The sequence below is a fragment of the Cydia pomonella genome, chromosome 4, assembly GCF_033807575.1.
Source record: "Cydia pomonella isolate Wapato2018A chromosome 4, ilCydPomo1, whole genome shotgun sequence".
Lineage (NCBI taxonomy): Eukaryota > Metazoa > Arthropoda > Insecta > Lepidoptera > Tortricidae > Cydia > Cydia pomonella.
This window is the reverse complement of record NC_084706.1, coordinates 24,478,918-24,502,031: the sequence shown is the minus strand read 5'-3', so window position 1 is coordinate 24,502,031 and position 23,114 is coordinate 24,478,918. Positions and strand designations below refer to the sequence as shown.

The 23,114-nt window shown below is 37.0% G+C and overlaps 1 protein-coding gene across 3 annotated transcripts in view; it reads left to right on the top strand.

Annotated features, from left to right (window-relative positions):
• The window catches only part of LOC133517334 (venom dipeptidyl peptidase 4-like), an 89,688-nt gene that overhangs the window by 40,816 nt on the left and 25,758 nt on the right, over window positions 1-23,114 (top strand). For 2 of the 3 annotated variants that reach the window (XM_061850598.1, XM_061850599.1), the window contains 5 exons: window positions 4,381-4,450; window positions 9,290-9,472; window positions 9,859-10,006; window positions 15,192-15,286; window positions 19,823-19,900. In XM_061850598.1, the coding sequence (XP_061706582.1) occupies window positions 4,400-4,450; window positions 9,290-9,472; window positions 9,859-10,006; window positions 15,192-15,286; window positions 19,823-19,900 (555 nt within the window). In that variant the 5' untranslated portion in view covers window positions 4,381-4,399. Of the gene's footprint in view, window positions 1-4,380; window positions 4,451-7,955; window positions 8,077-9,289; window positions 9,473-9,858; window positions 10,007-15,191; window positions 15,287-19,822; window positions 19,901-23,114 lie in introns of those variants that run through there. The other variant, XM_061850600.1, reaches the window with a different exon arrangement.

Below are 23,114 nucleotides of genomic sequence, written 5' to 3'. Positions count from 1 at the left end.
CTGGGGAATGGGTTTTTTGTAACAAAAGCTTAGAATTACGGTGAAACGAAATCTTTTGCGTCGAACGATAAAGAAGAATGTAGCTGATAGAAAGGTAAAGGTGTATGTACACTTGTACAGCGAGCTAATATAAAAACACTCTTGTAATAGGTTATTTCTTTTTTTTATGATCAGGTCTGTATGTAAACTAGCAGATGAATCACCTGATGGTAAGCAATCACTCAACAAGTGCGTTGCTGGTGTTCAAGATGGGAGTACGCTCTTTTGTTGCAGGTTTGAGGGTCGTATGGGTCATGAAATACCGCGGGCGCTAGTCCATTCCACAGTTTAACTGTGGAATTTGCAGTGTGTGTGACGTTTTACAAACGAGCAGCTGTCAAAATTGCAGAAATGTCACATGTCAGGTGCCAGAACACGAAATGGGTTAACGTGTAAAATATTCATGACTTTCGAGCTGCAGTGTTCGATCAGAGACAGTTAAATAATAGAGACTGCTAGTCTCGATACAAACGGTAATCTTTGTGGAGCAGTTCGTTCCACATAATATTATACAGAGAAAAAAAACACTAATCCTAAACAAAAATCCCTACTTATAAAAATATATACATTGGTCCATCAGATCGATCTAGCAATTGTATCCTGAGTAGAGACAAAAACTTATTCAAATTAAATTAATTTTCTATAAAGTAGTAACGTCTGTAAATGATACCATAAGTGGTACTGGTACTGATGGGTGTTACTGGTGAATTTCCAATATGACCTGGAATTCCGGTAGCCGTTTAAGAAGTGTAATGCTGTTACGATAGATGTCGCTAGGCACCTAGCGCATATGAGTGATATGGTGGAAATCATTTAGTGAAGTCTCTGTAGTTTAGTTGCCAGAGCGTAGTCTCGCCCGAGACAGTGAATGTTTCCACTTTTCATTTATTTCTTAGCTTACCTTTATGATATTTAAATTAATTGTTAAGTTAGAATGTTGCCTTTTGGCATTAAGTCCGCTTTTTGTACAATAAGTTTTCTTTTGTGCAATAAAGTTTAAATAAATATTATTGAAAAAAAAAACTGGACTAGTGCAATTCTGACTCGCCTGCTTCCGTACTTTTCAGTTTTTGTTGATATAGCGACAATAGAAATACATCATCTGTGAAAATCTGGTGCCAGACGGACAGAGAGCGGAGTCTTAGTAATAGGGTCCCGTTTTACCTTTTGGGTACGGAATCCTAAAAATCACTTCCACTTGTATGATTGTTTTTTTACAACGCTTCGCTTTACTCTGATATATCCCGATGGTGGGTCCTGGTGCATGAAAATCCGCTTCTAATGGACACCTGTCCTTATTATTTACCTGTCTCTGTTCCGACCCAGATCCTTCTGAACCTCAAAACTAGCATGAACTGTTATAATATTTAAAGCTACATCACACCAGTGGTGTCATTCCAGTCGCTTACCGAACACAGCCAAGTCCAGTAGCCCACTGATTAACAGTCCGCTGGACGGTATCGGCCTGTTGTTCGGAACTGTCAAATTTTTTGTTCTAACTGACATGTCAATACCGTCCGGCGGGCTGTTAATCAGTGAACCCCTTTACCATGACTGCCTTAGCGGTATGAAACTGACATAATTATTCGCTAATGTCTGTGTAAATTACTTTCTATACATCTCGCTCAAACTAATATGCGAGTACGAGCGAGATGCATAGGAAGTAAGTTACGCACACGCTAGCGATTATGTCAGTGTCAAACTGGTGGTAGACTGGTCTACAGCAGAGCCCAACTGGGGAAGTACCTCCCTACTCATAGTGTTGTGTTCCTGTCGGTGGGTAAGGTTGCCAGAGCTCAACGGGGGTTGGAGCTGGAGTTGCAGGCGTACATAGGCTACGGAGACTGCTTACCATCAGGCGGGGCCGTATGCTTGTTTGCCACCGACGTAGTATAAAAAAAAAGAAGACGTACAGTGGGCCTAAGATGGTCGGGTGATTTACGAATGAACCGACAAAAACATTTATATGTTTATTTTTTAATGATATAGGAGCCATGGTGGTTAGCATTACCGTTGTACATGAACACGTGCAACAGGTGGGTTGTAAGTGCGCTGCAGCCTTTCAGATGAGAGTACTTTTTTTCTTGACGATCGTGTCGGCCACCGCAGACGACAGAGAGCCTACCCGCGAAGCAATTTTTTTACAAAAAACAATTTTTTTGCGGTAGGTCCTCATTCTCAGTTCATTCCACAGTTTAGATGGTGGGGCAGGAAGTAATATTTCTTAGACTCGCTCGCTATGAGAACACTGACTTCTCAACGTCGAGTTGTGTTGAAGGGCTAATACAAAATGCATGAATCCAGCAACTGAGCGGAGTCAAGCGGTTTAGAGGCATTTACGTTCCGGGTACAATGCGGGATATGTTATGTAGATTGTATAGTCAGAAATAGCTATAAAATAAAATAAAATAAAAATACTTTATTTCAGACCTGTTTACGTGATCCATATTATAGTTAGTAACACGCAAAACTTAATAACTACTTTAGTATGAAAATAAAACTAAACTATATCTATTCTATAACTATAACTAACAACATGCTTGGACATTACTTTGCCCTGCCAATGACAACCTTAACCCAGTATTTAGTTATGGGACAGTCGAGACGCCCTCCTAACGCCCTAAGGAGGCTGTTGCTGCTGCCCCGCACTCTCCTCAGCAGAGAGCCAATTCTCTTCCTCCTAATGGCAAAGAAATCATCTGCTCGTGCTTCGGCAAACATGCCAGATGCAAACAAAGATTATCTAAACACTTTGTTAAAAACAGAGAGAGCGGAGACTATTTAATTTCATGATTCTGAATTTATTTAACCGTCTAACTAATGTCGGATAAAAATATTTGATGTGACGTACTTTTTACACCGCGCGCCTATACCAAAATGTCGCACGGAGACCTGTGTGTTTAGTGTTGAATAAAAGGAGTAGACTCCGGTTGGAGCAGAAAGTTATGGACACTTAGCAAAATACAACTCTAAATTATAACAGGGGTATTTACTTTGACTACCTGTTAGTGACCCTGCCTATGAAGCCGATGGTCCCGGGTTCAAATCCTGGTAAGGGCATTTATTTGTGTGATGAGCACGGATATTTGTTCCTAAGTCATCGGTGTTTTCGTATGTATGTTTAAGTATTTATATATTATATATATTGTCGTCTAAGTACCTACAACACAAGCCTTATTGCACTTACTGTGGGACTTAGTCAATTTGTGTAATAATGTCCTATAATATTTATTTATTTATTACTGGACATTACGGGGTGAACGCAGTTTTGGCTAAAATGGGACACTTTGACAACACCGATTGTCGAATGTGTGGCGAAGAGGAAGAGACTGTAATACCTAATGTGTGAATTTCACGCCCTTGCCAGACAAATAACGAAGGACTTTAATGCAGGCTATATGGAACCAAAGTAATTCAAAATGCTACCCATACGCTCCATATTTCCTAACGGGGTGGTTACAGAATTACAGAAACGATCCCTATGGGTCGAAAGTATCCCAAGGGCCCCCAAAAATAAGATAAGATAAGATAATAAAAGGTATGAATAATGGAGATACACGTTCTGCAAGTCAGGACTATTTTTATTGTAAATGTCCTCCTCTCCAATAACATTCCATTTCGATTTCTTAAATATATTACTTTATGAGATATTGACGAAAAATAATTATCTTCTTTTTTCTTCTGTTATTGTCTATAACTTATGATTTTTTTTGTGTTCTAATAAACGCTTCGAGTACATTTTTCTATACATCATTCCGAATCCATTGAGGTAACTCAGTTATTTTTAGGCATAGTATCTTCTTCTTAGTGACAAAAAAATCAAATAGGAATAGGACAGTATTTCGATTTTGACATTAGCGGCAGTAATGCAGTCGGCAGTAATGTCGCGCTGCAATACTGCTGCAGTAATGCTGGTGTACCTTTAGGCACGCAGCAGATTTATGACCTTATTCATAAACCCTCTACAAAACCTCAATTCTCTATTAATCGTTTGTTTAAGGTCTGGTTTTACAAATATCAGATAAAGTTCTTTTTCTTCTTGCATGTGAAAGTAAGGGGTCATGTGAAAAATCAGACCTTAATCTGTTATTTATACTTATGTATTTGTAAGACAGAGATGCAAGGGCGGCCCAACCAGTGAACTAGTAGTGGGGGGGGGGGGGGGCAGCTGCCCCCCCCCTGCCTGGACCTGCCTACGCCCATGAAGGGATGAAACATAAGTTAACTAATTCAGGCTTGTATTTTTTTATGAACATGGGCGAACGATTTCAGCTTTAAATTAGGATAAGTTATTGTTTTTTAGTTTCCGTGATAGTAAACAGTTTTTATTTTTAATTCCAGGTGAGGAGAATATCTCACCATGGCTCAAGAAAACAGCAATTCCACGATGGAGATGGGCACCAGTGACCAGGTAAAAACATTTTATACAGAACTTATTTATTTAGTCGTATGGCACAAGTAGATAAAATATAGGCAATCACTACTTACTTACTTACTCCGTTGGCTCAGCGACCCAAAATGAGACTTGGCCTCCGACACAAGACAGCGCCACTTTTCTCGATCCTGTGCGACCTCTCGCCAATTGTCGACTCGAAGCTCGCGCAGATCCGCCTCCACCATGTCGCTCCAGCGATACCTAGGGCGTCCGATAGGACGTCCTCCTGCTAGGCGACCCAGGTACGCTCTTTTTACGTTCCGATCTTCGTCCATTCTCTCAAGGTGGCCCAACCAACGGAGTCTGTGGGCTTTACTTTCTCCCATGATGTTAGGTTCAGCCACTAGGTCTTCAATTAAATAAAAATTAAAAATTATAAGGTCAAATGTCAACATTCAGTGTGTTCAGCCATGCAGCTGGATGGGTTGTGTGATGTAGCAGGTTTTCCGGTGGTCCGTGTTAGAGTAGACATACTAAACCGGAGTAGAGTAAACACATTCAGCACATACATAACGAGCTACAATGGAATCTAGTTTTAAGACTTTTAAGTATGGATTGGACCATAGATATAATAAATATTCCTAATTCAATTCAATTCAATTCAATTCAACGCGCATGTAACTCCTCTGGAGTTGCAGGCGAACATAGGCTACGGAGACTGCTTACCATCAGGTGGGCCGTATGCTTGTTTGCCACCGACGTAGTATAAAAAAAATATCGCCACTCGTTCTGAATTGCCTACTTTTTGCAACTGTACCTATATGTTAATGTAATATTTCCGTGCTTCGTTACACAGGATATTGCATGTGACGACGGTATCCTCTCAAGATAACATTCTGTCCACATATTTTTGTCACTTTTGCCGTGTAGACAATTTTCACATTGACAGCAGCAGCACACATATAACAATAAATTAGGTATATTTTATTAATTTATTATGGTAACAATTAACACGACCATCTAAGGACGGGCCTTACGGGCACTAAGAATGGTGCTAATTCAGCGGTGTCACTCACGAATTCGAACCAATCGTGCAGTCTAACGCTACTAGTTGCGACCAATCGCGCGCGTGATACAAACTCATCAACCAATCGCGTTGTGGCGTAAGACTGCACGATTGTCTAGAATTCGTGTGCGTGACACCACTGTACTGAGGGCTTACCGCGAACCACGTTCGACGTGTTGCCTATCTGTCGCACTTGTAAATTCGAACGTAAGTGTGACAGGAAAGCAACACGTCGAACGTGGTTCGCGGTAGGTCTTCTAGCCCCATTCTTATTGTTCGTAAAGCCCGTCCTAGATATAGGGAGCGTGCATGAACTGTAGGAGGCAGCACAGGAGCCGTCAGATTTTTGGCGCGAGGCGTAAATGTGATGTTTATTGTTCCGTTGTAGCCCACAAGATGGCAGAACCTACTATGCACAAGAAACCACGTGACGTGTAAATGTACATGTTTATGGTTCCGATTCAGGCCACAAGATGGCAGACCCTGCAACGTGCACGGTCCCTATATGTCAATGCATTTAACATATCTTGCAAGCAATCTGAAAGTGGTTCAAAAATGCACTTTATTCCATAGCAATAATGATGATTACGTGGTATTGTTACGTGACAGTGTGTATGTGTAAATATAAACAGTTTTTTCATTAATCGGAAATGACAAATACGTCACTGGGTACTTTTTGCACAATCTGTAGTCGAATGTCACCTCTATTCTAAAGCAATAAGCTTGTAATAGTTTGTTGATCTCATTTAAACTAGTTTTGCGTATTGCCAGAGAGAAGTAAATTAAAGAAGAATGTTATGCTGTAGGGAAAAAATATTTCGTAAAATATGGCGCTGTTTATAATTTTTTCATACCTAGGGACTTCTGGATGTGAAATTGTATGGCGAGAACCGGGAATGCTCAGTTCCGGGAATTTTATTGTATAGAAAACGGGAGTTCACCCTTTACGTTAGCTTTTTGCGTACTAAAATTTTAATTCTATTTATAATTTAGAAACGTAAATGTTTTAAATTTAGATATTGAAATGATCTCTAAGATATATCTCAAATACTAGATGTTGCTTGGCTTGCAATAGGCGATTCACAGTGCGATACGGAGTCTATACAAAATTAGGTTATTACTTACAAGTAATTAAGTCCCAGTGCGATACGGAATTGATCTATACATAAAAAAAAAATATATATATACGCGTCGACTTGAGAACCTCCTCCGTTTTTTTTGTCGGTTAAAAATTGGGTTATTACTTACAAGTAATTTCCAGTGCGATACGGAATCGATCTATACAAAATTAGGTTATTACTTGTAAGTAATTCCCAATGCGATACGGAATCGATATACAAAATTAGGTTATTACTTACAAGTAATTCCCAGTGCGATACGGAATCGATCTATACAAAATTAGGTTATTACTTACAAGTAATTCCCAGTGCGATACGGAATCGATCTATACAAAATTAGGTTATTACTTACAAGTAATTCCCAGTGCGATACGGAATCGATCTATACAAAATTAGGTTATTACTTACAAGTAATTAATTCCCAGTGCGATACGGAATCGATCTATACAAAATTAGGTTATTACTTACAAGTAATTCCCAGTGCGATACGGAAGCGATCTATACAAAATTAGGTTATTATTACTTGTAAGTAATAACCTAATTTTGTATGGAATCCGTATCGCACTGGGAATCGCCTATTCTTACCATTATAAAATCAGTACCAGAAACAGTAATTATTATAGCACCATCTTCGACAATGGTCAGATGACTCATGAAGAGTTATATGAAGTCATACGAAGGTTAACACCGAGGGGAATTCCGCTCTCGGGCACTAGATTTCAATTTATAAGTAAAGAGGATAGTGGACGACCGCTTTTCCATACAAACGTAGTCCCCATTTTCCTTTCTATATATTTACATTATGGAAAATATTTGCAAAATAATTGATATAAGTATTATTATTATCCGTAGCTGCATAACTAGTTTTAAGTAAGAAGCATTCCTTGGTTCGATTTTTTCAATTTTGTAATTATTGAAGTTACTAGCAAAAACAAATAGGGGAAATTACGAAAAACTCTGAGCAGGGGGCGCTACTAGCGCATACAGAGGGCCTACCGCGAAACACAAAAATCTAAATTTCGTTATCTGCCCGAATACGCAAGAGTGATAGACATTTCAATTTTCGCGTTTCGAGGTAGGCCTATGTAAACAAGCCATAAAAAACCGCCTTGATGAAACTTAATTGTGAAAACTTTTCAAAAAACTGTTTACGGCAGAGTATGTATAAGTTACTCTATGATTTGCAATATGTACTGTTCTCTGGCGGCAAAAAATTGCAGTCATAACTCCTATTAATTCCGTCTTAAAACTCTTTATGAATTCACTTATCTCTGTTACTACTCGTACAGAGAAGATAACCTCTCTCAAATAACCCTGAAACCACTACGAGTATGAACCGATTTCAAAGATACCAGTCATTGACTCATTGTATACCGTGAGATCATTCTAAGTAGTCGGGTGTATTGTTCCTAAATTATGTGTTGGTAGTGCAAAATAAAACGGCGAAGTTTAGTGTGCGGATTTGTTTTCCCAGAAGGGTAGGTTTACGTACAGAATATTATAATAATGTTTGCAGGATTCCCGCCACTTTATTGATAAAAAGTGGCTGTGACATAATCGGACAGACAGACGGACATGACGAATCTATAAGGGTTCCGTTTTTTGCCATTTGGCTACGGAACCCTAAAAACACAGACATTACATTTAACACATTAGAAAAACAATTTAATATCGCAAGTCGCATAGTCGCAAGAACTCTAACGGCGTTCCTCCTCTGCACTGCCTTCGGGGAAATTATAATAGTTTTTTTAAATTGTTTATATTGTAAACACATAAAAAATGAAGTGGGGGGGGGGGTTTATATTTTTCAAAATTTGCTTCAATTGTCTTATTGACAATAAGTATCCGTTTGGTTGAAAACGCCACATTTGTTTATCTTTAATGTCATTGTCAACGTATCCTTTGATTTATTAATTTGAAGTGGCCAGTAACCAGTTGAATAAATTAAATTACATATTCGTTTGTTACAGGCCGGGGCCCATAAAAAAAATTGTTACAATTCCTTAGACTATATTAGTACCTTCTCGTATACAAAAAGTAATTACAGTCAAATTTAAGAATTTAAATGAAAGTTAAGTGTTAGGTAAAAGAGGTTGTACAATCAGTTCAAAGAGTTCTCATTTAATTATCTCATTAACAGGGTATTTTACGTAGCTCATTTATTTTCAAATTTTTACGTAGCTAATTTATTTTCAAATTTTCTGCATATAAACATCATAAAACCTATAATGTTTCATACTTAAATACACTTTAGGAGCTGAGGTCTGTCAGCTGTAAAAATATCGGTACCTAGCTAATCACCTTATATCATTATGCACCTACCTTGACGCATTTCTGGATTGCCTTATGGCTGATTGGTAGAGACATTAAATCCGTCTGTTATAAGTTTTTATATGCAATAAAGTTTAAAATAAATAAATAAATATATCTATTACATATATCGTCATCCACTACTCAAAAAATCGAGGGTACGTACTTTTTAGTATTTGTTGTTCTAGCGGCAACAGCTGTGAAAAATTTCAACTGGTTCATAAGATACAGCCTGGTGACAGACGGACAGACGGACGGACAGCGGAGTCTTAGTAATGGGGTCCAGTTTTACCCTTTAGGTACGGAACCTTAAAAAGCTGCCTTACTAAGCTTAAGGTCGATTTGTGTAATTTTAGCCTATTATATTTATTTATTTTACAGGTCCTGGTAGCCTCAGCAAAAAAGAAGAAAGTCACGTACATCGTCGGCTTCGTAGTCATGGCGGCCGTAATCGCAGTAGTCGTCACATTGGTAGTCGTGCTGTCAGGGAATGAGGGAGGCTCGTTGCCCGTCACTACGCAGAGTCCTAGCACAGTGACGCCACAGACTACTATAGCGCCTACGGTATGACTTACATTAAGAAAAAATTATATTTAATTTCACTTAACGTCACTTCAAATCACTACACTTCGTAACCATGGCAGCCGTAATCGCGCTAGTCGTCACGTTGGTAGTCGTGCTGTGAGGTAATGGGGGAGGCTTGTCACCCGTCACTACGATTACTGTAGCGCCTACGGTATGACTAGCAATATATTAAATCATTTATCATCAAAACATATCATTTCATTTCACATCACTTCATTTCACTGCTTCGCTTAACTACTACTTAATTTTTCATGTCTGCGCATGTTTCACCGCGCCGCGTCGCATTCGCAAGCCATCGCCCACGTAAGCCGCGCTGTAACTATTTATCATTGAAGTATTTTATTAACAAACTTCTACTTTTTCAGGTACAACCACCAACAGTGGCTCCTACAGAGGCTCCGACACCGGAACCAGAAACGGAACCTCCTGAGACAGATGGACAGCCAATAGAATTAGAAGACGTCATCAATGGCGTGTTCTCCTCGCCCTCCTTTAATGGGTCTTGGACTTCAGGTATTTTGTCAAGTTGTTATTTACCTAAAATACTTGAAAAAAAACTCACAAAAAGACAACGCACTTCACTCCATTAATAAGATAACGCCTAGGTTATTAGCTACTCTAGCGCTATATTTAGAACTATTTATAGCTGACAGATGGACACTTGCAACAGTTCTGCCTATGAGATTGTATTCCTTACCTCGACCTTCCATAACTTTCCCATTCAAATCTGACTGACGGTTGCTCTCAGGATGCCAGCCCTTTTCGGGCTGTCATCAGAATCAGCCCGGGACCTATCTATTACGGCAGCTGTTCAGGTCATTCAAATAAAAATCACTGTATCGCAGTCAAACACACTCAAGCATAGACTAATTTTAATACTTGACATTCCATCAAACGCAGCCGTAATAACAGACGGTCTACGACACATATACTTACTGGGCAAGTTATATTTAACTAGGAATATGTGTACAAAACGCGCGAGTCTAAAGTACCTACATTATTATGACACCGTTCTTATTATACACCGGGAATTACCTAGGTCATATAAAACTGATAATGGCGATGAATCATAATGTTTACAGACATCGTTATGAAGCATTTACGAGTAAATTGTTGGTTATTCACAAGTGGTTGTTGGATTCAAGGTGTACGAATATAAAACTGATTGTCTGTTTAGACAAAATTTATACTAAATATTATCTTTTTGAGAAATTTCCTCCCGCGGACCAACGGGATTGTAGAATTAGCCCTCAGCCGAGAGTTTCTCGAGGGTTTACAGTATAGTGTTCTTCAAAAAGTATTTTTAAAGGATTGGCAGTGCGTATGTTTGGAGTTACAACCGACCATAGGATACCGTGATCGCTTACCATCAGGCCGACCGTAGGCTTGTTTGCTAATAACGTGGTATAATGGAATTGTATTCTGATTAGCGAAAATAGGAAACATTTTTTTAGCTTGGCGCCAAAAGAGGAGAAAGTGCCAATCCAAAAAATCATCATCATCATCTCAGCCGACCAACGTCCACTACCGGAGAAAGGCCCAGGGATCTCCATAACGAACGGTTATTCGCTGCCCTCATCCAACGTTTTCCCGCTACTTTACCCAGATCGTCGGTACATCTAGTTTGGGCCTCTGGGGCCTCCCCACGCTGCGTCCACGCTGCGCACGTTGCTAAAAAAAATACTGCGTCTCATACCTTCTATTTACCTTTTCTTTATACGGCCTATTATATTATTTACCCATATGAATTTCTTGATACCGAACTTGGACTAATTCATTAATTATACTACGGACGTAGTTTTGATAATACACAACTAGGATTCCGTAATCCACCAATTTCCTAGTACTTACGCGCGACACACACACTTTGACAGTTATCTCTATTACCTCATCTATGGAGTGTGGAATTAAGAGGAATTCCTAGTTGCGATTTTTCCATACAAACGCTCTCGACTGATTCCTCCCTGGATTTTTAACCTAGAGCAGTGATTTTTTCAAATAAGATCAATATCATCAATATCTGTGCCGCTATGTTTTGCTTTTTTGGATTATTTTATTTTGAAGAAAGATACAGCGCCTCGAAAATCGCAAAAACGGCTCAATTGAATTGGCTGTAAAAAAAGGCACAGTATACAAATATGACAAAAAATATCCAAAAAATCAAAACATAGCGGCATAGATTATTTCTTCCTCTTGCAATTTCCAAAATTTCATAATGATTAGTTGCGTTTTGGAGGAGGAAACAGTCGAGAGCGAAACCTCGATTTTTGAGTTTTTTGCGAGTGAATTTCGGTCCGAGCTGCAGTTGTCCTTATCGCACGAATTGGAGGCGGAGACAGTTTCTAAATATACGTACACAGAAGGAATAGTGATGGGCATAACATCCTTATTAGGGATTGCAGAACCGGTACTGTTTTAAAGAACCGGGATTTCCCGGTACTTTCGGAACTGGTCTAATTATTTCATTATTTTAAATAAAACGACAGCATTTTGCGATTTGACCACCTTTCGTATTATAATTTAATAATCACATTTTCTTTTATTACGTAGTAGACAATTTTTTTTAGAAATATAATATTTTACATTGCTCACACTTGTGCGTCACAAGTAAAAGATAACTACTTTGATGTTTGCCACTAGATAGCAAATTTAATGAAATTACATTGACGAGGGGATTTATATATAAGTATCGCAGTCGTATTGTATAATCCGCCGTATTACATTGCGGCTAGCCGATATCAAAATAAGGGCCATTTTGAAATGCGGCGGTTCAACGATTAAGGTATGTTGGGTAAATACCGGATGCGGGTGAATAACGTAGGACATTCATTTCCCCCTAATTTGGCTTTATTTTTTAATGTTGGCAACATTGTGTAAGACGCCATTTCATTGCGCCTCGACTGTCAGTGTCCCCGCGTCGCTCAGGGAGTCGGGCTTGTGCTATGTGCAATCACAGAGAGCAAGGTAAATTTCGCGAATTCTTCCTTCTATCCGATGTTCGCTCTGTAATTTATTTTGCGTATTGTGATGAAACTGTGTTTGTTTTTGTAATTGTGTTAACAGACCTAGCACTGCTGTAGACCGATATCCGATCTTGACCCTTCCAGGTAAAGATCGGACCAGAAACAATCAGATCTTTACCTATTTAAAAAACAGCAGTGATTATCAAACTTTAAATTTTCTTCACTTTACCTACTGACCTTAATTATCACATTTATTGTTTTCTTGATCACACTTTCGTACCATTATTATTATCCAGTACCACTACCAGCGTGACGGTTACTGACAATGTATTTTTTTTAATTTCCGCAACCCAAAGGTTGCCTTTTAGCGATAAGACCGCATTTTGTTTACCTGTGCTTATATGTATGTTTTCTTTTGTATTGTTTTCATTTATTGAGGTGTGCAATAAAGAGTATTTATATTGTATAGGGATGATGATACATGTTGAAATTTATAACAAAATCGAGTAAAATAGATAGCAAATGAGCAATTTTTCGCAATAAAGTACCTACACATACGGATGCATATGTAGATGTGTACGCATACATACATTGCTAGTTTCGGATAAAAAATAGAGTTAGGGCTTCGAAATTAGTTTCCTTAAAATGCTTCAAGAGGGCTATTTTTTCCTATATATTTACTTTACTCTTTACATACGATCCTTACATTTTATCAAAAAAAAAAGATTGTATATTAATCAATATATACATAATTGCAAAATTAAACCAACAAAATCGCAATTTTAATTATTTTCCATACTTCAAGATGGGCTCTCAGTGACCTTGACCTCTTTAAAGAACTCTTTTTTGATTTCTAAGTTTGATTCATTTTTTTTTTGGCGACCTTCATTAAAAATGACTGGGCACGATTATTTTTTATTTTGATTTTTGTCCCTCCTACTTAAGTACATCATATATTCCAGTACATTCCATTCAATAAACAATACATTTACACTTTCCCTAAACCGGTACAGTTCACGAAATCTTAAATTGTCAAAACTACGCAACGTATCTATTATTTTAGTGGTTTTTTTTTATTACTTCGGGTAAACCTTACAATAAGAGGTTTCTTAGCACATTGTTTACTTATCAAATTGCCTTATGACATAGGTATCAAAGTTTGAGAGCCACAATTTTGCCAATTTTTGTATCCGGGTTAAGATCGGATACAAAAGGGTAGACACCGGACCTATTTCTTTGTGATACCTTATTCTCTTTCCATTAGAAGCAAGTTTTTTTCACCATCCAATGTTCTCCCTTGATGGCAAAACACTCGTTACCCTAAAAAAAAGTATGTCTCATCTTTACACAGGTACAAAACTAAAACCGTTCTATATTGAAGATTACTAAAATTTAGGTCGAATCTACGGTTATTATTTAACGATTCGCTACGTACTTCAAGAATCTGTCACGTGTTGAGATCTCGAAAAAACATATTTTTACGAGTTCTCTCAATTGGTCCCAAAATTGTCCGGCATTATCCCAACATACTTTACCCAGATTGTCATTGCGATACGTTCTTCAATAAGGCGGCCCAAGTTTAGCCCCATCGTACTACAAGTTAAATAGATTGTAGTTTAACCATAGGTATATTTATACCTACTTACAAAATTTCACAACACACCATGATCACTCCCAACTTACTGATACGGATAGATACAGTCAAGTGTAAAAATATGGGTGTACACATCTTACTCAAAAATATGTCCCATAGCATCTTATTCCAGTGTAATAAGAGCGTAGTACCATATTTATAAGACGATTCTTTCGATACATATTTTTGCACTTGACTGTACGACGACAACCGAAGCTGAGACATCATTCTTTTTTGCAGTTTTTACCTATATGGTAATTAATATCAAGCAATCAATCAATCATTTATTATTTCGTCATCATAGGTGTAAAATACATTTAGTACAGGTGATAGGGTGTTTGGTATTAGGGTGTAATAGATACAGTATAATATAAAAATGAAAAACAATATTACGTGGTAACAACAAAAACAACTTGCGTCGGGCAGCGCAGAATAAATTCCGTCTGGCTCGCGGACGATGTCGACGGAACGGCGCGCAATGAGCGAGCGCATGAGTCTCGCGTCTGTGTGCGCGCACTCACACTTAGATAGCTCCGGCTCCCGCCCACCGCAGCGCGACAGAAACATAGCTTCAAAAATTCGAGATTTGAAAAGTTGCTCAGCTAGGAATTGCTCTTAAGAGGAGTGGCAACTCTTATGGGAGAACTGTTGCAAAAGTGTCCAGCTGTCAGCTATAAATAATAGTTCCAAATTTCTCCAGAGTAGTGTTAGAGTAGCTAAGAACCTTTGTTTCAACAACAACTTTTGTTCAAGTACTCTAGGTATTGTAGCGCCACCTATTTAAAGTTTTTTGATGACACATTTTGGTACATTGAGATTTCGTTCCTTTATCTCCACCTTCCGTACCCTCATCCAACAATTTGCCGTCAGTCGGATCGAGACGCCATTGGAGTGAATTGTTGGATGAAATAAATGAAATATGCAGGCACGCGTTAAATGTTGTATAAATTATTCGGATCGCAAGAAGAAAAGAGACGGAATAACTTTTCACAGTTAATCAATTATCACGTTATCTTAACTCTATGATATCGAATATGTTTCTTGTTGACCATACGATGGTTTTTCTATATTTTAGTTGCTTAATCATTCTTTTTAATTACAGGAAGTGACATTTTGTACCGCAACGAAAATGGCGACTTGGTACTCTTCGACTTGGACACGGACAGTACCACCGTCTTGATCTCCAATACTTCTGAGGTATACACGTTGTACTTGTATGCGGTCATCCTTTAATTACGTCACACGTTTAAGGGGAGGGAGTAGATCAATAAAATGTCACATGACAAGGGGGAGAGTCACACATTTTGAAAATTTTGTCGAAAAAACATGAGTTTCGTGAGACGTCATTTGCGGATGACAGGTACATACATAGGTACCTGAGAAAAAACTCGTTGTGGACATTTATTTCAATTACTGTAATAGCGTACACATCGATATACAGAATGTAACAAAAATTGTGGGGTTACGTTTATGCCCTTAAACAGATCCCCAATATTTTTGTTACAACTGTAGCCTTCTTCTGTAGTCTCTTCTGTTCTGTCTGTAGAAGTCTCTTTTTCTGAGGAAAACAACAAAAAAAAAAGTCGACTGTCATCGGGATTGGCCTTCTAACGGGAATTGGCTGTTCGACCGTTTTTTGTAAATATGTTTATTGATCTTGATAATAGAAAACGTTAAGAGGCTGTCAATACCTAAAGCGCGCACACTGTCTATTTGTATCGGTGTAAATGAGATAGCACTGTCGCATGTTACTGGGCCTGGGCAAGGGAATAATAAGAAAAATATTTAAATAAAAAAAAGTGGATTATTAGTGTAATATTTTACTCAACCACGGTTTAGATATAAATGTTTTGAAATTGTGATTTTAATTGCAGACCCATAAGTCAAAACAATAAAGACATAAAACCGTTTAATTGTGATTTCAAGACCAATCTTTGCAATTATTTTCTATCGAGCCGATTTCGTTCAATCATGTTCAATCACACGGTCTTTGAAATATGATTAATATGAACATATATTTTTCTTACTTGACTAAAACAAATAGTCTTTCTTAAAAAACTGTTTAAGTAACATCAATTTCAAGGACATTGGGTGTTGACAGCCTCTTAATGGAAACTGAAATAATGTATGGAAATTATCACGTGACTTTTCGTAGCATTTGTCATCCTAATATTTTATGCGTTAGGCGTTTGTCGATATACGTGACATCTTGGCTAGGCCCCCTGACACACAATCCGTTACTAGACGTTCGTTGACTTTTTTTCAAGATAGATCTGTTTTTTAGGTTTCTGTACCAAAAAGGTACAAAAGGAACCCTTATGGTGTGACTCTGTCCGTTCGTCCGTCCGTCCGTCTGTCACATCACTAAATATGTCCAGAAACATTTAAGCCATCGATTTGAAATTTGGAATAGTTATGGAAAACGCTAACCCAATCCGAAAGGATTATTTTTTGAAGTGAAAACTGTTTTAGCGGCGCTGTGCACTTTTTGTGACGGGGAAAAAATGTTAAACTCGCGGCAGGTCACGTGACCGACAGATTCGACAAATTGAAAATTCGTAAGACGGACACGTGACCTGATCGAAAAACTGTTACAATGTCATTGAAGCCAGTAGACCTAATTGTAGTAGTTCTGAAGTGTTCAATTTTTAATGTAATATAAATTGTCATGTTTGTGTACGATAGCGCAATAAATCAATATTGTATTTTACCACATAAATGATAGTACTTTTATACTGATAATTAAAGCAATTCGTGCAAAATTATTCCCCAACCATTCCAATATATCAAAATTGCACAACGTTAATATTCAAGTTTTCTCTTCTGCCGGCACTCCCGGAGTGTAACCCGTTTTTTTTTTTATTAATCATGGAAAATACCATTACTATTAACCATTATTATTTATATTAACATTACTATAAATTTTACAGGAAAAATATTATCAGACTTCTATCATGGCAACTTTTTTTTTTATGAACTAGACATTTCCGAATTCAGTTTGCAATTTAACCAACTTTACGTGTGTTTATTACACTTTAAATTTCTATGAGATTACATTAAAGACACCTTTATTCAAATGAAAGCAAACATTTTTGAAATCGGTTCACATGATAGAGAATTATCCTCGAAAAACCAGCATATGTGCATTACATCGCGCAAATTAGTTAGACAATTTGCCGATAGATGGCGCTGTACACAAATATTATAGGTACATTGGATGAAAAGTCTTTCGCCTTTAAAGTTACATGAGATAATTCAAAGTTTGTACGGAACCCTCGGTGCGCGAGTAAAACGAACTCGCAATTGACCGGCTTTTTTTTACAAATTCTGATCGCGGCCGGCGAAGCGTTCCATTTTGTCGCTTGCCATAAGGACGCCTTGAGATTATTCGTATAAAGATAAAGATACAATAAAATCTCGTCCTTATGGCAAGCGACAATGTCGGACGTTTTGTTTCACAAGTCTCAATTGGATAGAAATTAAAATTTTATTTCACTTGAATTCCGAGACCACAATAGATGTACGAAGTACGAAGTTAACATAAAATCTCAGTCCAAATGTCCTTAATGTCTCTTGGCGTTGCCATGGCAACCAGGACCCAAGAGGGTCGCTTGGAAACAGATTAGTTGTTTAATTAATGAAGTGGTCCATAAGAAATCACGTTTCTTTTCCTCTTCTTAATGAAAGGGAACTTTAGTATTGATAGAAGCCTAAAGTGACATTGTAAATACAAGATATGGACCACGTCTCCCCCCTTCATTGTATTATTTGATATCAAATAACTGAGTTACACACAATGTTTTTTATCACAGTTGTGAGGGAAAAACTAAATTTTAATCGAAATAATTCTTAAATACGGTGACATTTCAAACATTCGCCCGCCATATTGTCATTCTTTGACAGGTTAGGCATCGAAGGCACAGCACAGACCTATCCGGCATTCAGCCACGATTGAAAATTCTGTAAAATATTTCAAACGGCAGTTAAATTAATCTAATTAAATATTTTTTAAGATAAAGTTACAATTTTAAACATTATTGTACTATTATATTATTTTTGATATAAAATAATACATTGTGGAACGAGGGGGTAAGAGATATTTCTATGAAGACTCGAGTTTATAATATTCTTACCCCCGGAGTTACACACAATGTTTTTTATCACAGTTGTGAGGGAAAAACTAAATTTTAAACGAAATAATTCTTAAATACGGTGACATTTCAAACATTCTCTTCAAGTATTTCTCCTTTCTTCCATAATATATATATATATGTCTCTGTATTGTATAACAAATACTATATATATCTACTTACATAATTTTAATACCCAATATACGTATGCAGTATGCTATATATATATATATATATATATATGTAATAAAATAATAAGAAAACTACACTGTATATAGCCAGTAATGCATGGTTAATTAAATAATCGAGCTTTTTTCTTAGACTGAATACATTTTATATTAGGTATAGGAAAATTACTTATCCAAAATCCGATCGCTCTCTAAACTTGGGTCACATATATTGTAACTAGCCCTAGCACAGGCCTCGGTCTTTTTGGGCTGTTACTGCACACTATGTCTTTAAACGCTGGTTTCAATTCAAATGTATAATTAGATATAGTGAAAATTTTGCTGTACATATTTAATGAATAATAAATATAAATATAAATATAAAAAAATTCGCCCGCCATATTGTCATTCTTTGACAGGTTAGGCATCGAAGGCACAGCACAGACCTATCCGGCATTCAGCCACGATTGAAAATTCTGTAAAATATTTCAAACAGCAGTTAAATTAATCTAATTAAATATTTTTTAAGATAAACTAACAATTTTAAACATTATTGTACTATTATATTATTTTTGATATAAAATAATACATTGTGGAGGGGGGAGATATTTCTACGAAGACTCGAGTTTACAATATTCTTACCCCCGGAGTTACACACAATGTTTTTTACACAGTTGTGAGGGAAAAACTAAATTTTAAACGAAATAATTCTTAAATACGGTGACATTTCAAACATTCGCCCGCCATATTGTCATTTTAAATATTATTGTACTATTATATTATTTTTGATAGAAAATAATACATTATGGAACGAGGGAGGTAAGAGATATTTCTATGAAGACTCGAGTTTACAATATTCTTACCCCCGGAGTTACACACAATGTTTTTTATCACAGTTGTGAGGGAAAAACTAAAAAACGAAATAATTCTTAAATACGGTGACATTTCAAACATTCGCCCGCCATATTGTCATTCTTTGACAGGTTAGGCATCGAAGGCACAGACCTGTCCGACATTTGATTGCACGATTGAAAATTCTGTAAAAATATTTCAAACGGCTGTTAACTTAATCTTTTTTTTAAGATAAATATTTAAATGAAAATAATAACGTCGGTATTTTATAAAGTAAAACTCATTTTATGGTTTGTATGAATTAGTGACACAATTATAAAAAAGCATACTTAAGCCATTTACTTAATTCCTTTCTAACAATATAAATTTCATTAAAAAAAAAATATTATACAGGGTGTTAATTTAGTCACAAGCAATAATTTACGGGGTGAATATAAAGGTCATACTGAGCAACTTTTACTATAGCTCTAACCCCGAAATCGCAAAAACCATGTATAATATTATTTTTGAATTTAATATTGAAATATATGTTGTTATTTAAAAAATCTGTAAATAACTTATATCATTAGTAAATAATGTTGCAGGTCCTACAGCAGTCATCTCGCTTCACCGAGCTGTCACCAGACGGAACGCAAGTAGCGTTAGCGTACAGCGTATTGCCCGTGAGTATTTTGTATTGTATCGTGTTCTATGGAGCTGTACACACTAACGGAACACAAGTAGCGTTAGCGTACAGCGTAGTGCCCGTGAGTATTTTGTATTGTATCGTCTTGTATGGATTTTTACACTCTGACGGAACGCAAGTAGTGTTAGCGTACAGCTTATTGCCCGTGAGTATTTCGTATTGTATCGTATTGTATCGTGTAAATCGTGTTGTATGGATTTTTAAACTCTGACGGAACGCAAGTAGTGTTAGCGTACAGCGTAGTGCCCGCGAGTATTTTGTATTGTGTCGTGTTCTATGGAGCTGTACACACTGACGAAACGAAGTAGCGTTAGCGTACAACGTAGTGCCCATGAGTATTTTGTATTGTATCGTGTACTATGGATTTGTACACACTGACGGTACACAAGTAGCGTTAGCGTAGAGCGTAGTGCCCGTGAGTATTTTGTATTGTATCATGTTCTATGGATTTGTAGACACTGACGGAACGCAACTAGCGTAGCATACAGCGTAGTGCCCTTGAGTATTTTGTATTGTATCGTGCACTATAGATCTGTGCACACTGACGAAACGCAAGTAGCGTTAGTGTAGTGCGCGTGAGTATTTTGCATTGTATCATGTTCTATGGATTTGTACACACTGACGGAATGCAATTAGCGTTACCTCTACAACGCAGCAAATAGGTATATGTATGCAGTAAAACTATTAGTAAATGGTAATACTTCTCAAGCTTTTAATCTTATCTATTCTTTTTCTTGATTGACTTTACTATTAAGTCTAGATTCTTACCTTTGTATGGCATTTATGAAGTTAAACTTTGTATCACTTATAATCATCAGTGATCGTAACTTTTCCAGCAATTTTGGTGCAGCAAAGTAAAAATTTGCAATATTATTCAATTTGTTCCTAGGGAGTTCAGTTAAGGTTAATATTACAGTTATTAACTCTAATTAACTATTCCAGCTAGAGTAGCGGATACAGATCCTGTTAACGCACAATGCTGCACCAAAATTGCTTGAAAAGTTACGATAACTGATAATCATGCAACCCTTGAATTCTCATCGGTAGAGATTTCTACAAATCATTAAAAATTTCAAGAGTATGGTAAAGCCCGACTAGAAATATATGATCATTGACAAGAGGGCGCTTTAATTCTCGTGTATAGGTTGACAGTTCAGTTTAGTATGATTAGTTCCAATAGAATTCCGCAATATGGCGCGTGTGTGTATAACCCTGGCTTTAATCTGGTTAGGGATACGAATAATCGAATTGGTGCAGGAACTATTAAGTGCGTTTTAGATCAATGTTAGTGAATTTTTCTATCGAACGGAAGTCAAGAAATCAGGTTTCAAATCGATTAAGTTATTATAAAAAGGCCTCAAGATTGCTATTTATATATTTCGGAATCCCAAGTACCTATGTCATAAAAAGCCAATTACGGAAAGAGAGACTCACAGAAAACCGCCTGCAAAAAGGTGGTTGGTCTGTGGAGAGACCTAAGGCCTCCTCCTACGTGTAGGTACACGTTCAACGTAGCTGGCCAAATTTATTGTCACGCGTGCAATAGCGTATTTAAGAGGCTGTCAATACCTAAAGCGCGCACACTGTCTATTTGTATCGGAGTAAATGAGATAGCACTGTCGCATGTTACTGGGCCTGGGCAAGGGAATAATAAGAAAATTATTTAAATAAAAAATAATAAGTGTAATATTTTACTCGTTAGCGGTTTAGATATAAATGTTTCGAAATTGTCATTTTAATTGCAGACCCATAAGTCAAAACAATAAAGACATAGAACCGTTTAATTGTGATTTTAAGACCAATCTTTGCAATTATTTTCTATCGAGCCGATTTCGTTCAATCATGTATCGAGTACAACCACAGTCTTTGAAATATAATTAATATGAACATATATTTTTCTTACTTGACTAAAACAAATAGTCTTTCTTAAAAAACTGTTTTAGTAACATCAATTTCAAGGACATTGGGTGTTGACAGCCCCTTAAGAGCAAGTTCGGCCTGGCCAGCCGCATTAGGGCTCACACTATACTCTGTATCTTTAGGTATTGAAATAAAACTAAACAAAATCTACCCTCAAATGGCTCATTAAACCAGAATGATAAGATAAAGGTCAGATGAAAACATTACATGATCAAATAATGTAGGTTAAATTCAGGTCGTTCAGTGACAGATCTAGGCGTTTTTATATTTGGTTTGGTTAGCCAATAAATGTTATAACTACCCGTAAATGTACAAATCGTTTGTTTACTTTTATTAAACACATTCACTGCCAGATAAAAAACCTAAAAATACAGAGTTATAGACAAACGTAATGTTTATTTAGGGTCGCCGTCATTGAAAACAACGAGTTCTATATAAATATGTCCCTAAAAAAGCGCTCCGATTTAAAATAAACTCTGCTGGCTAAACCTACTGCATCTTGAGTCTGAATACAGTCAAGTCAGACATATATATCAGACATACAACACTAGTGTCGCGAGCATTGCGAGTCTATTGTTTTCGAGATATAAATATAAACTAGTTAATTGTTTTCGAGATATAAACTAGTTTAATTAAGCTTTGCATTCGCTTATTGTCTTACGAGTATGTTGTTTTGTTTACTTCGATACTCTGTTTCATGAAATGGGCATAGAAATCTTTTTACAAGCTTTGATTTAAATTGCCCTTAGTCAGTCTGTTAAATCTTGGAAGATAAATTTGACCCACTTCCCGATTTCCGATTGATTATATTGATGATTTGACGACCGGTCTGGCCTAGTGGGTAGTGACCCTGCCGACGAAGCCGATGGTCCCGGGTTCAAATCCTGATAAGGGCATTTATTCGTGTGATGAGCATGGATATTTGTTCCTGAGTCATGGGTGTTTTCTATGTACATATTTAAGTATTTATAAATATTTATACAATATTATATATATCGTTGTCTAAGTACTCTCAACACAAGCCTTACTGAGCTTACTGTGGGACTTAGTCAATGTCCTATAATATCTATTTATTTATGTTAGTTGGGTGAGAAAGACAATGAAATATAGTGGTACCACCGAGCTGATCTGATGATGGAGACAGGTGGCCATAGGAACTCTATGATAAAGAAACGCAACCTAATTGTGTTCGGGGTTTTTAGAGTTGTGTCGATAAGTATTAGTTGCCCGTGGTAAGAAAAGTACAGTCAGCGAAAAAAGCTTGTACCAAA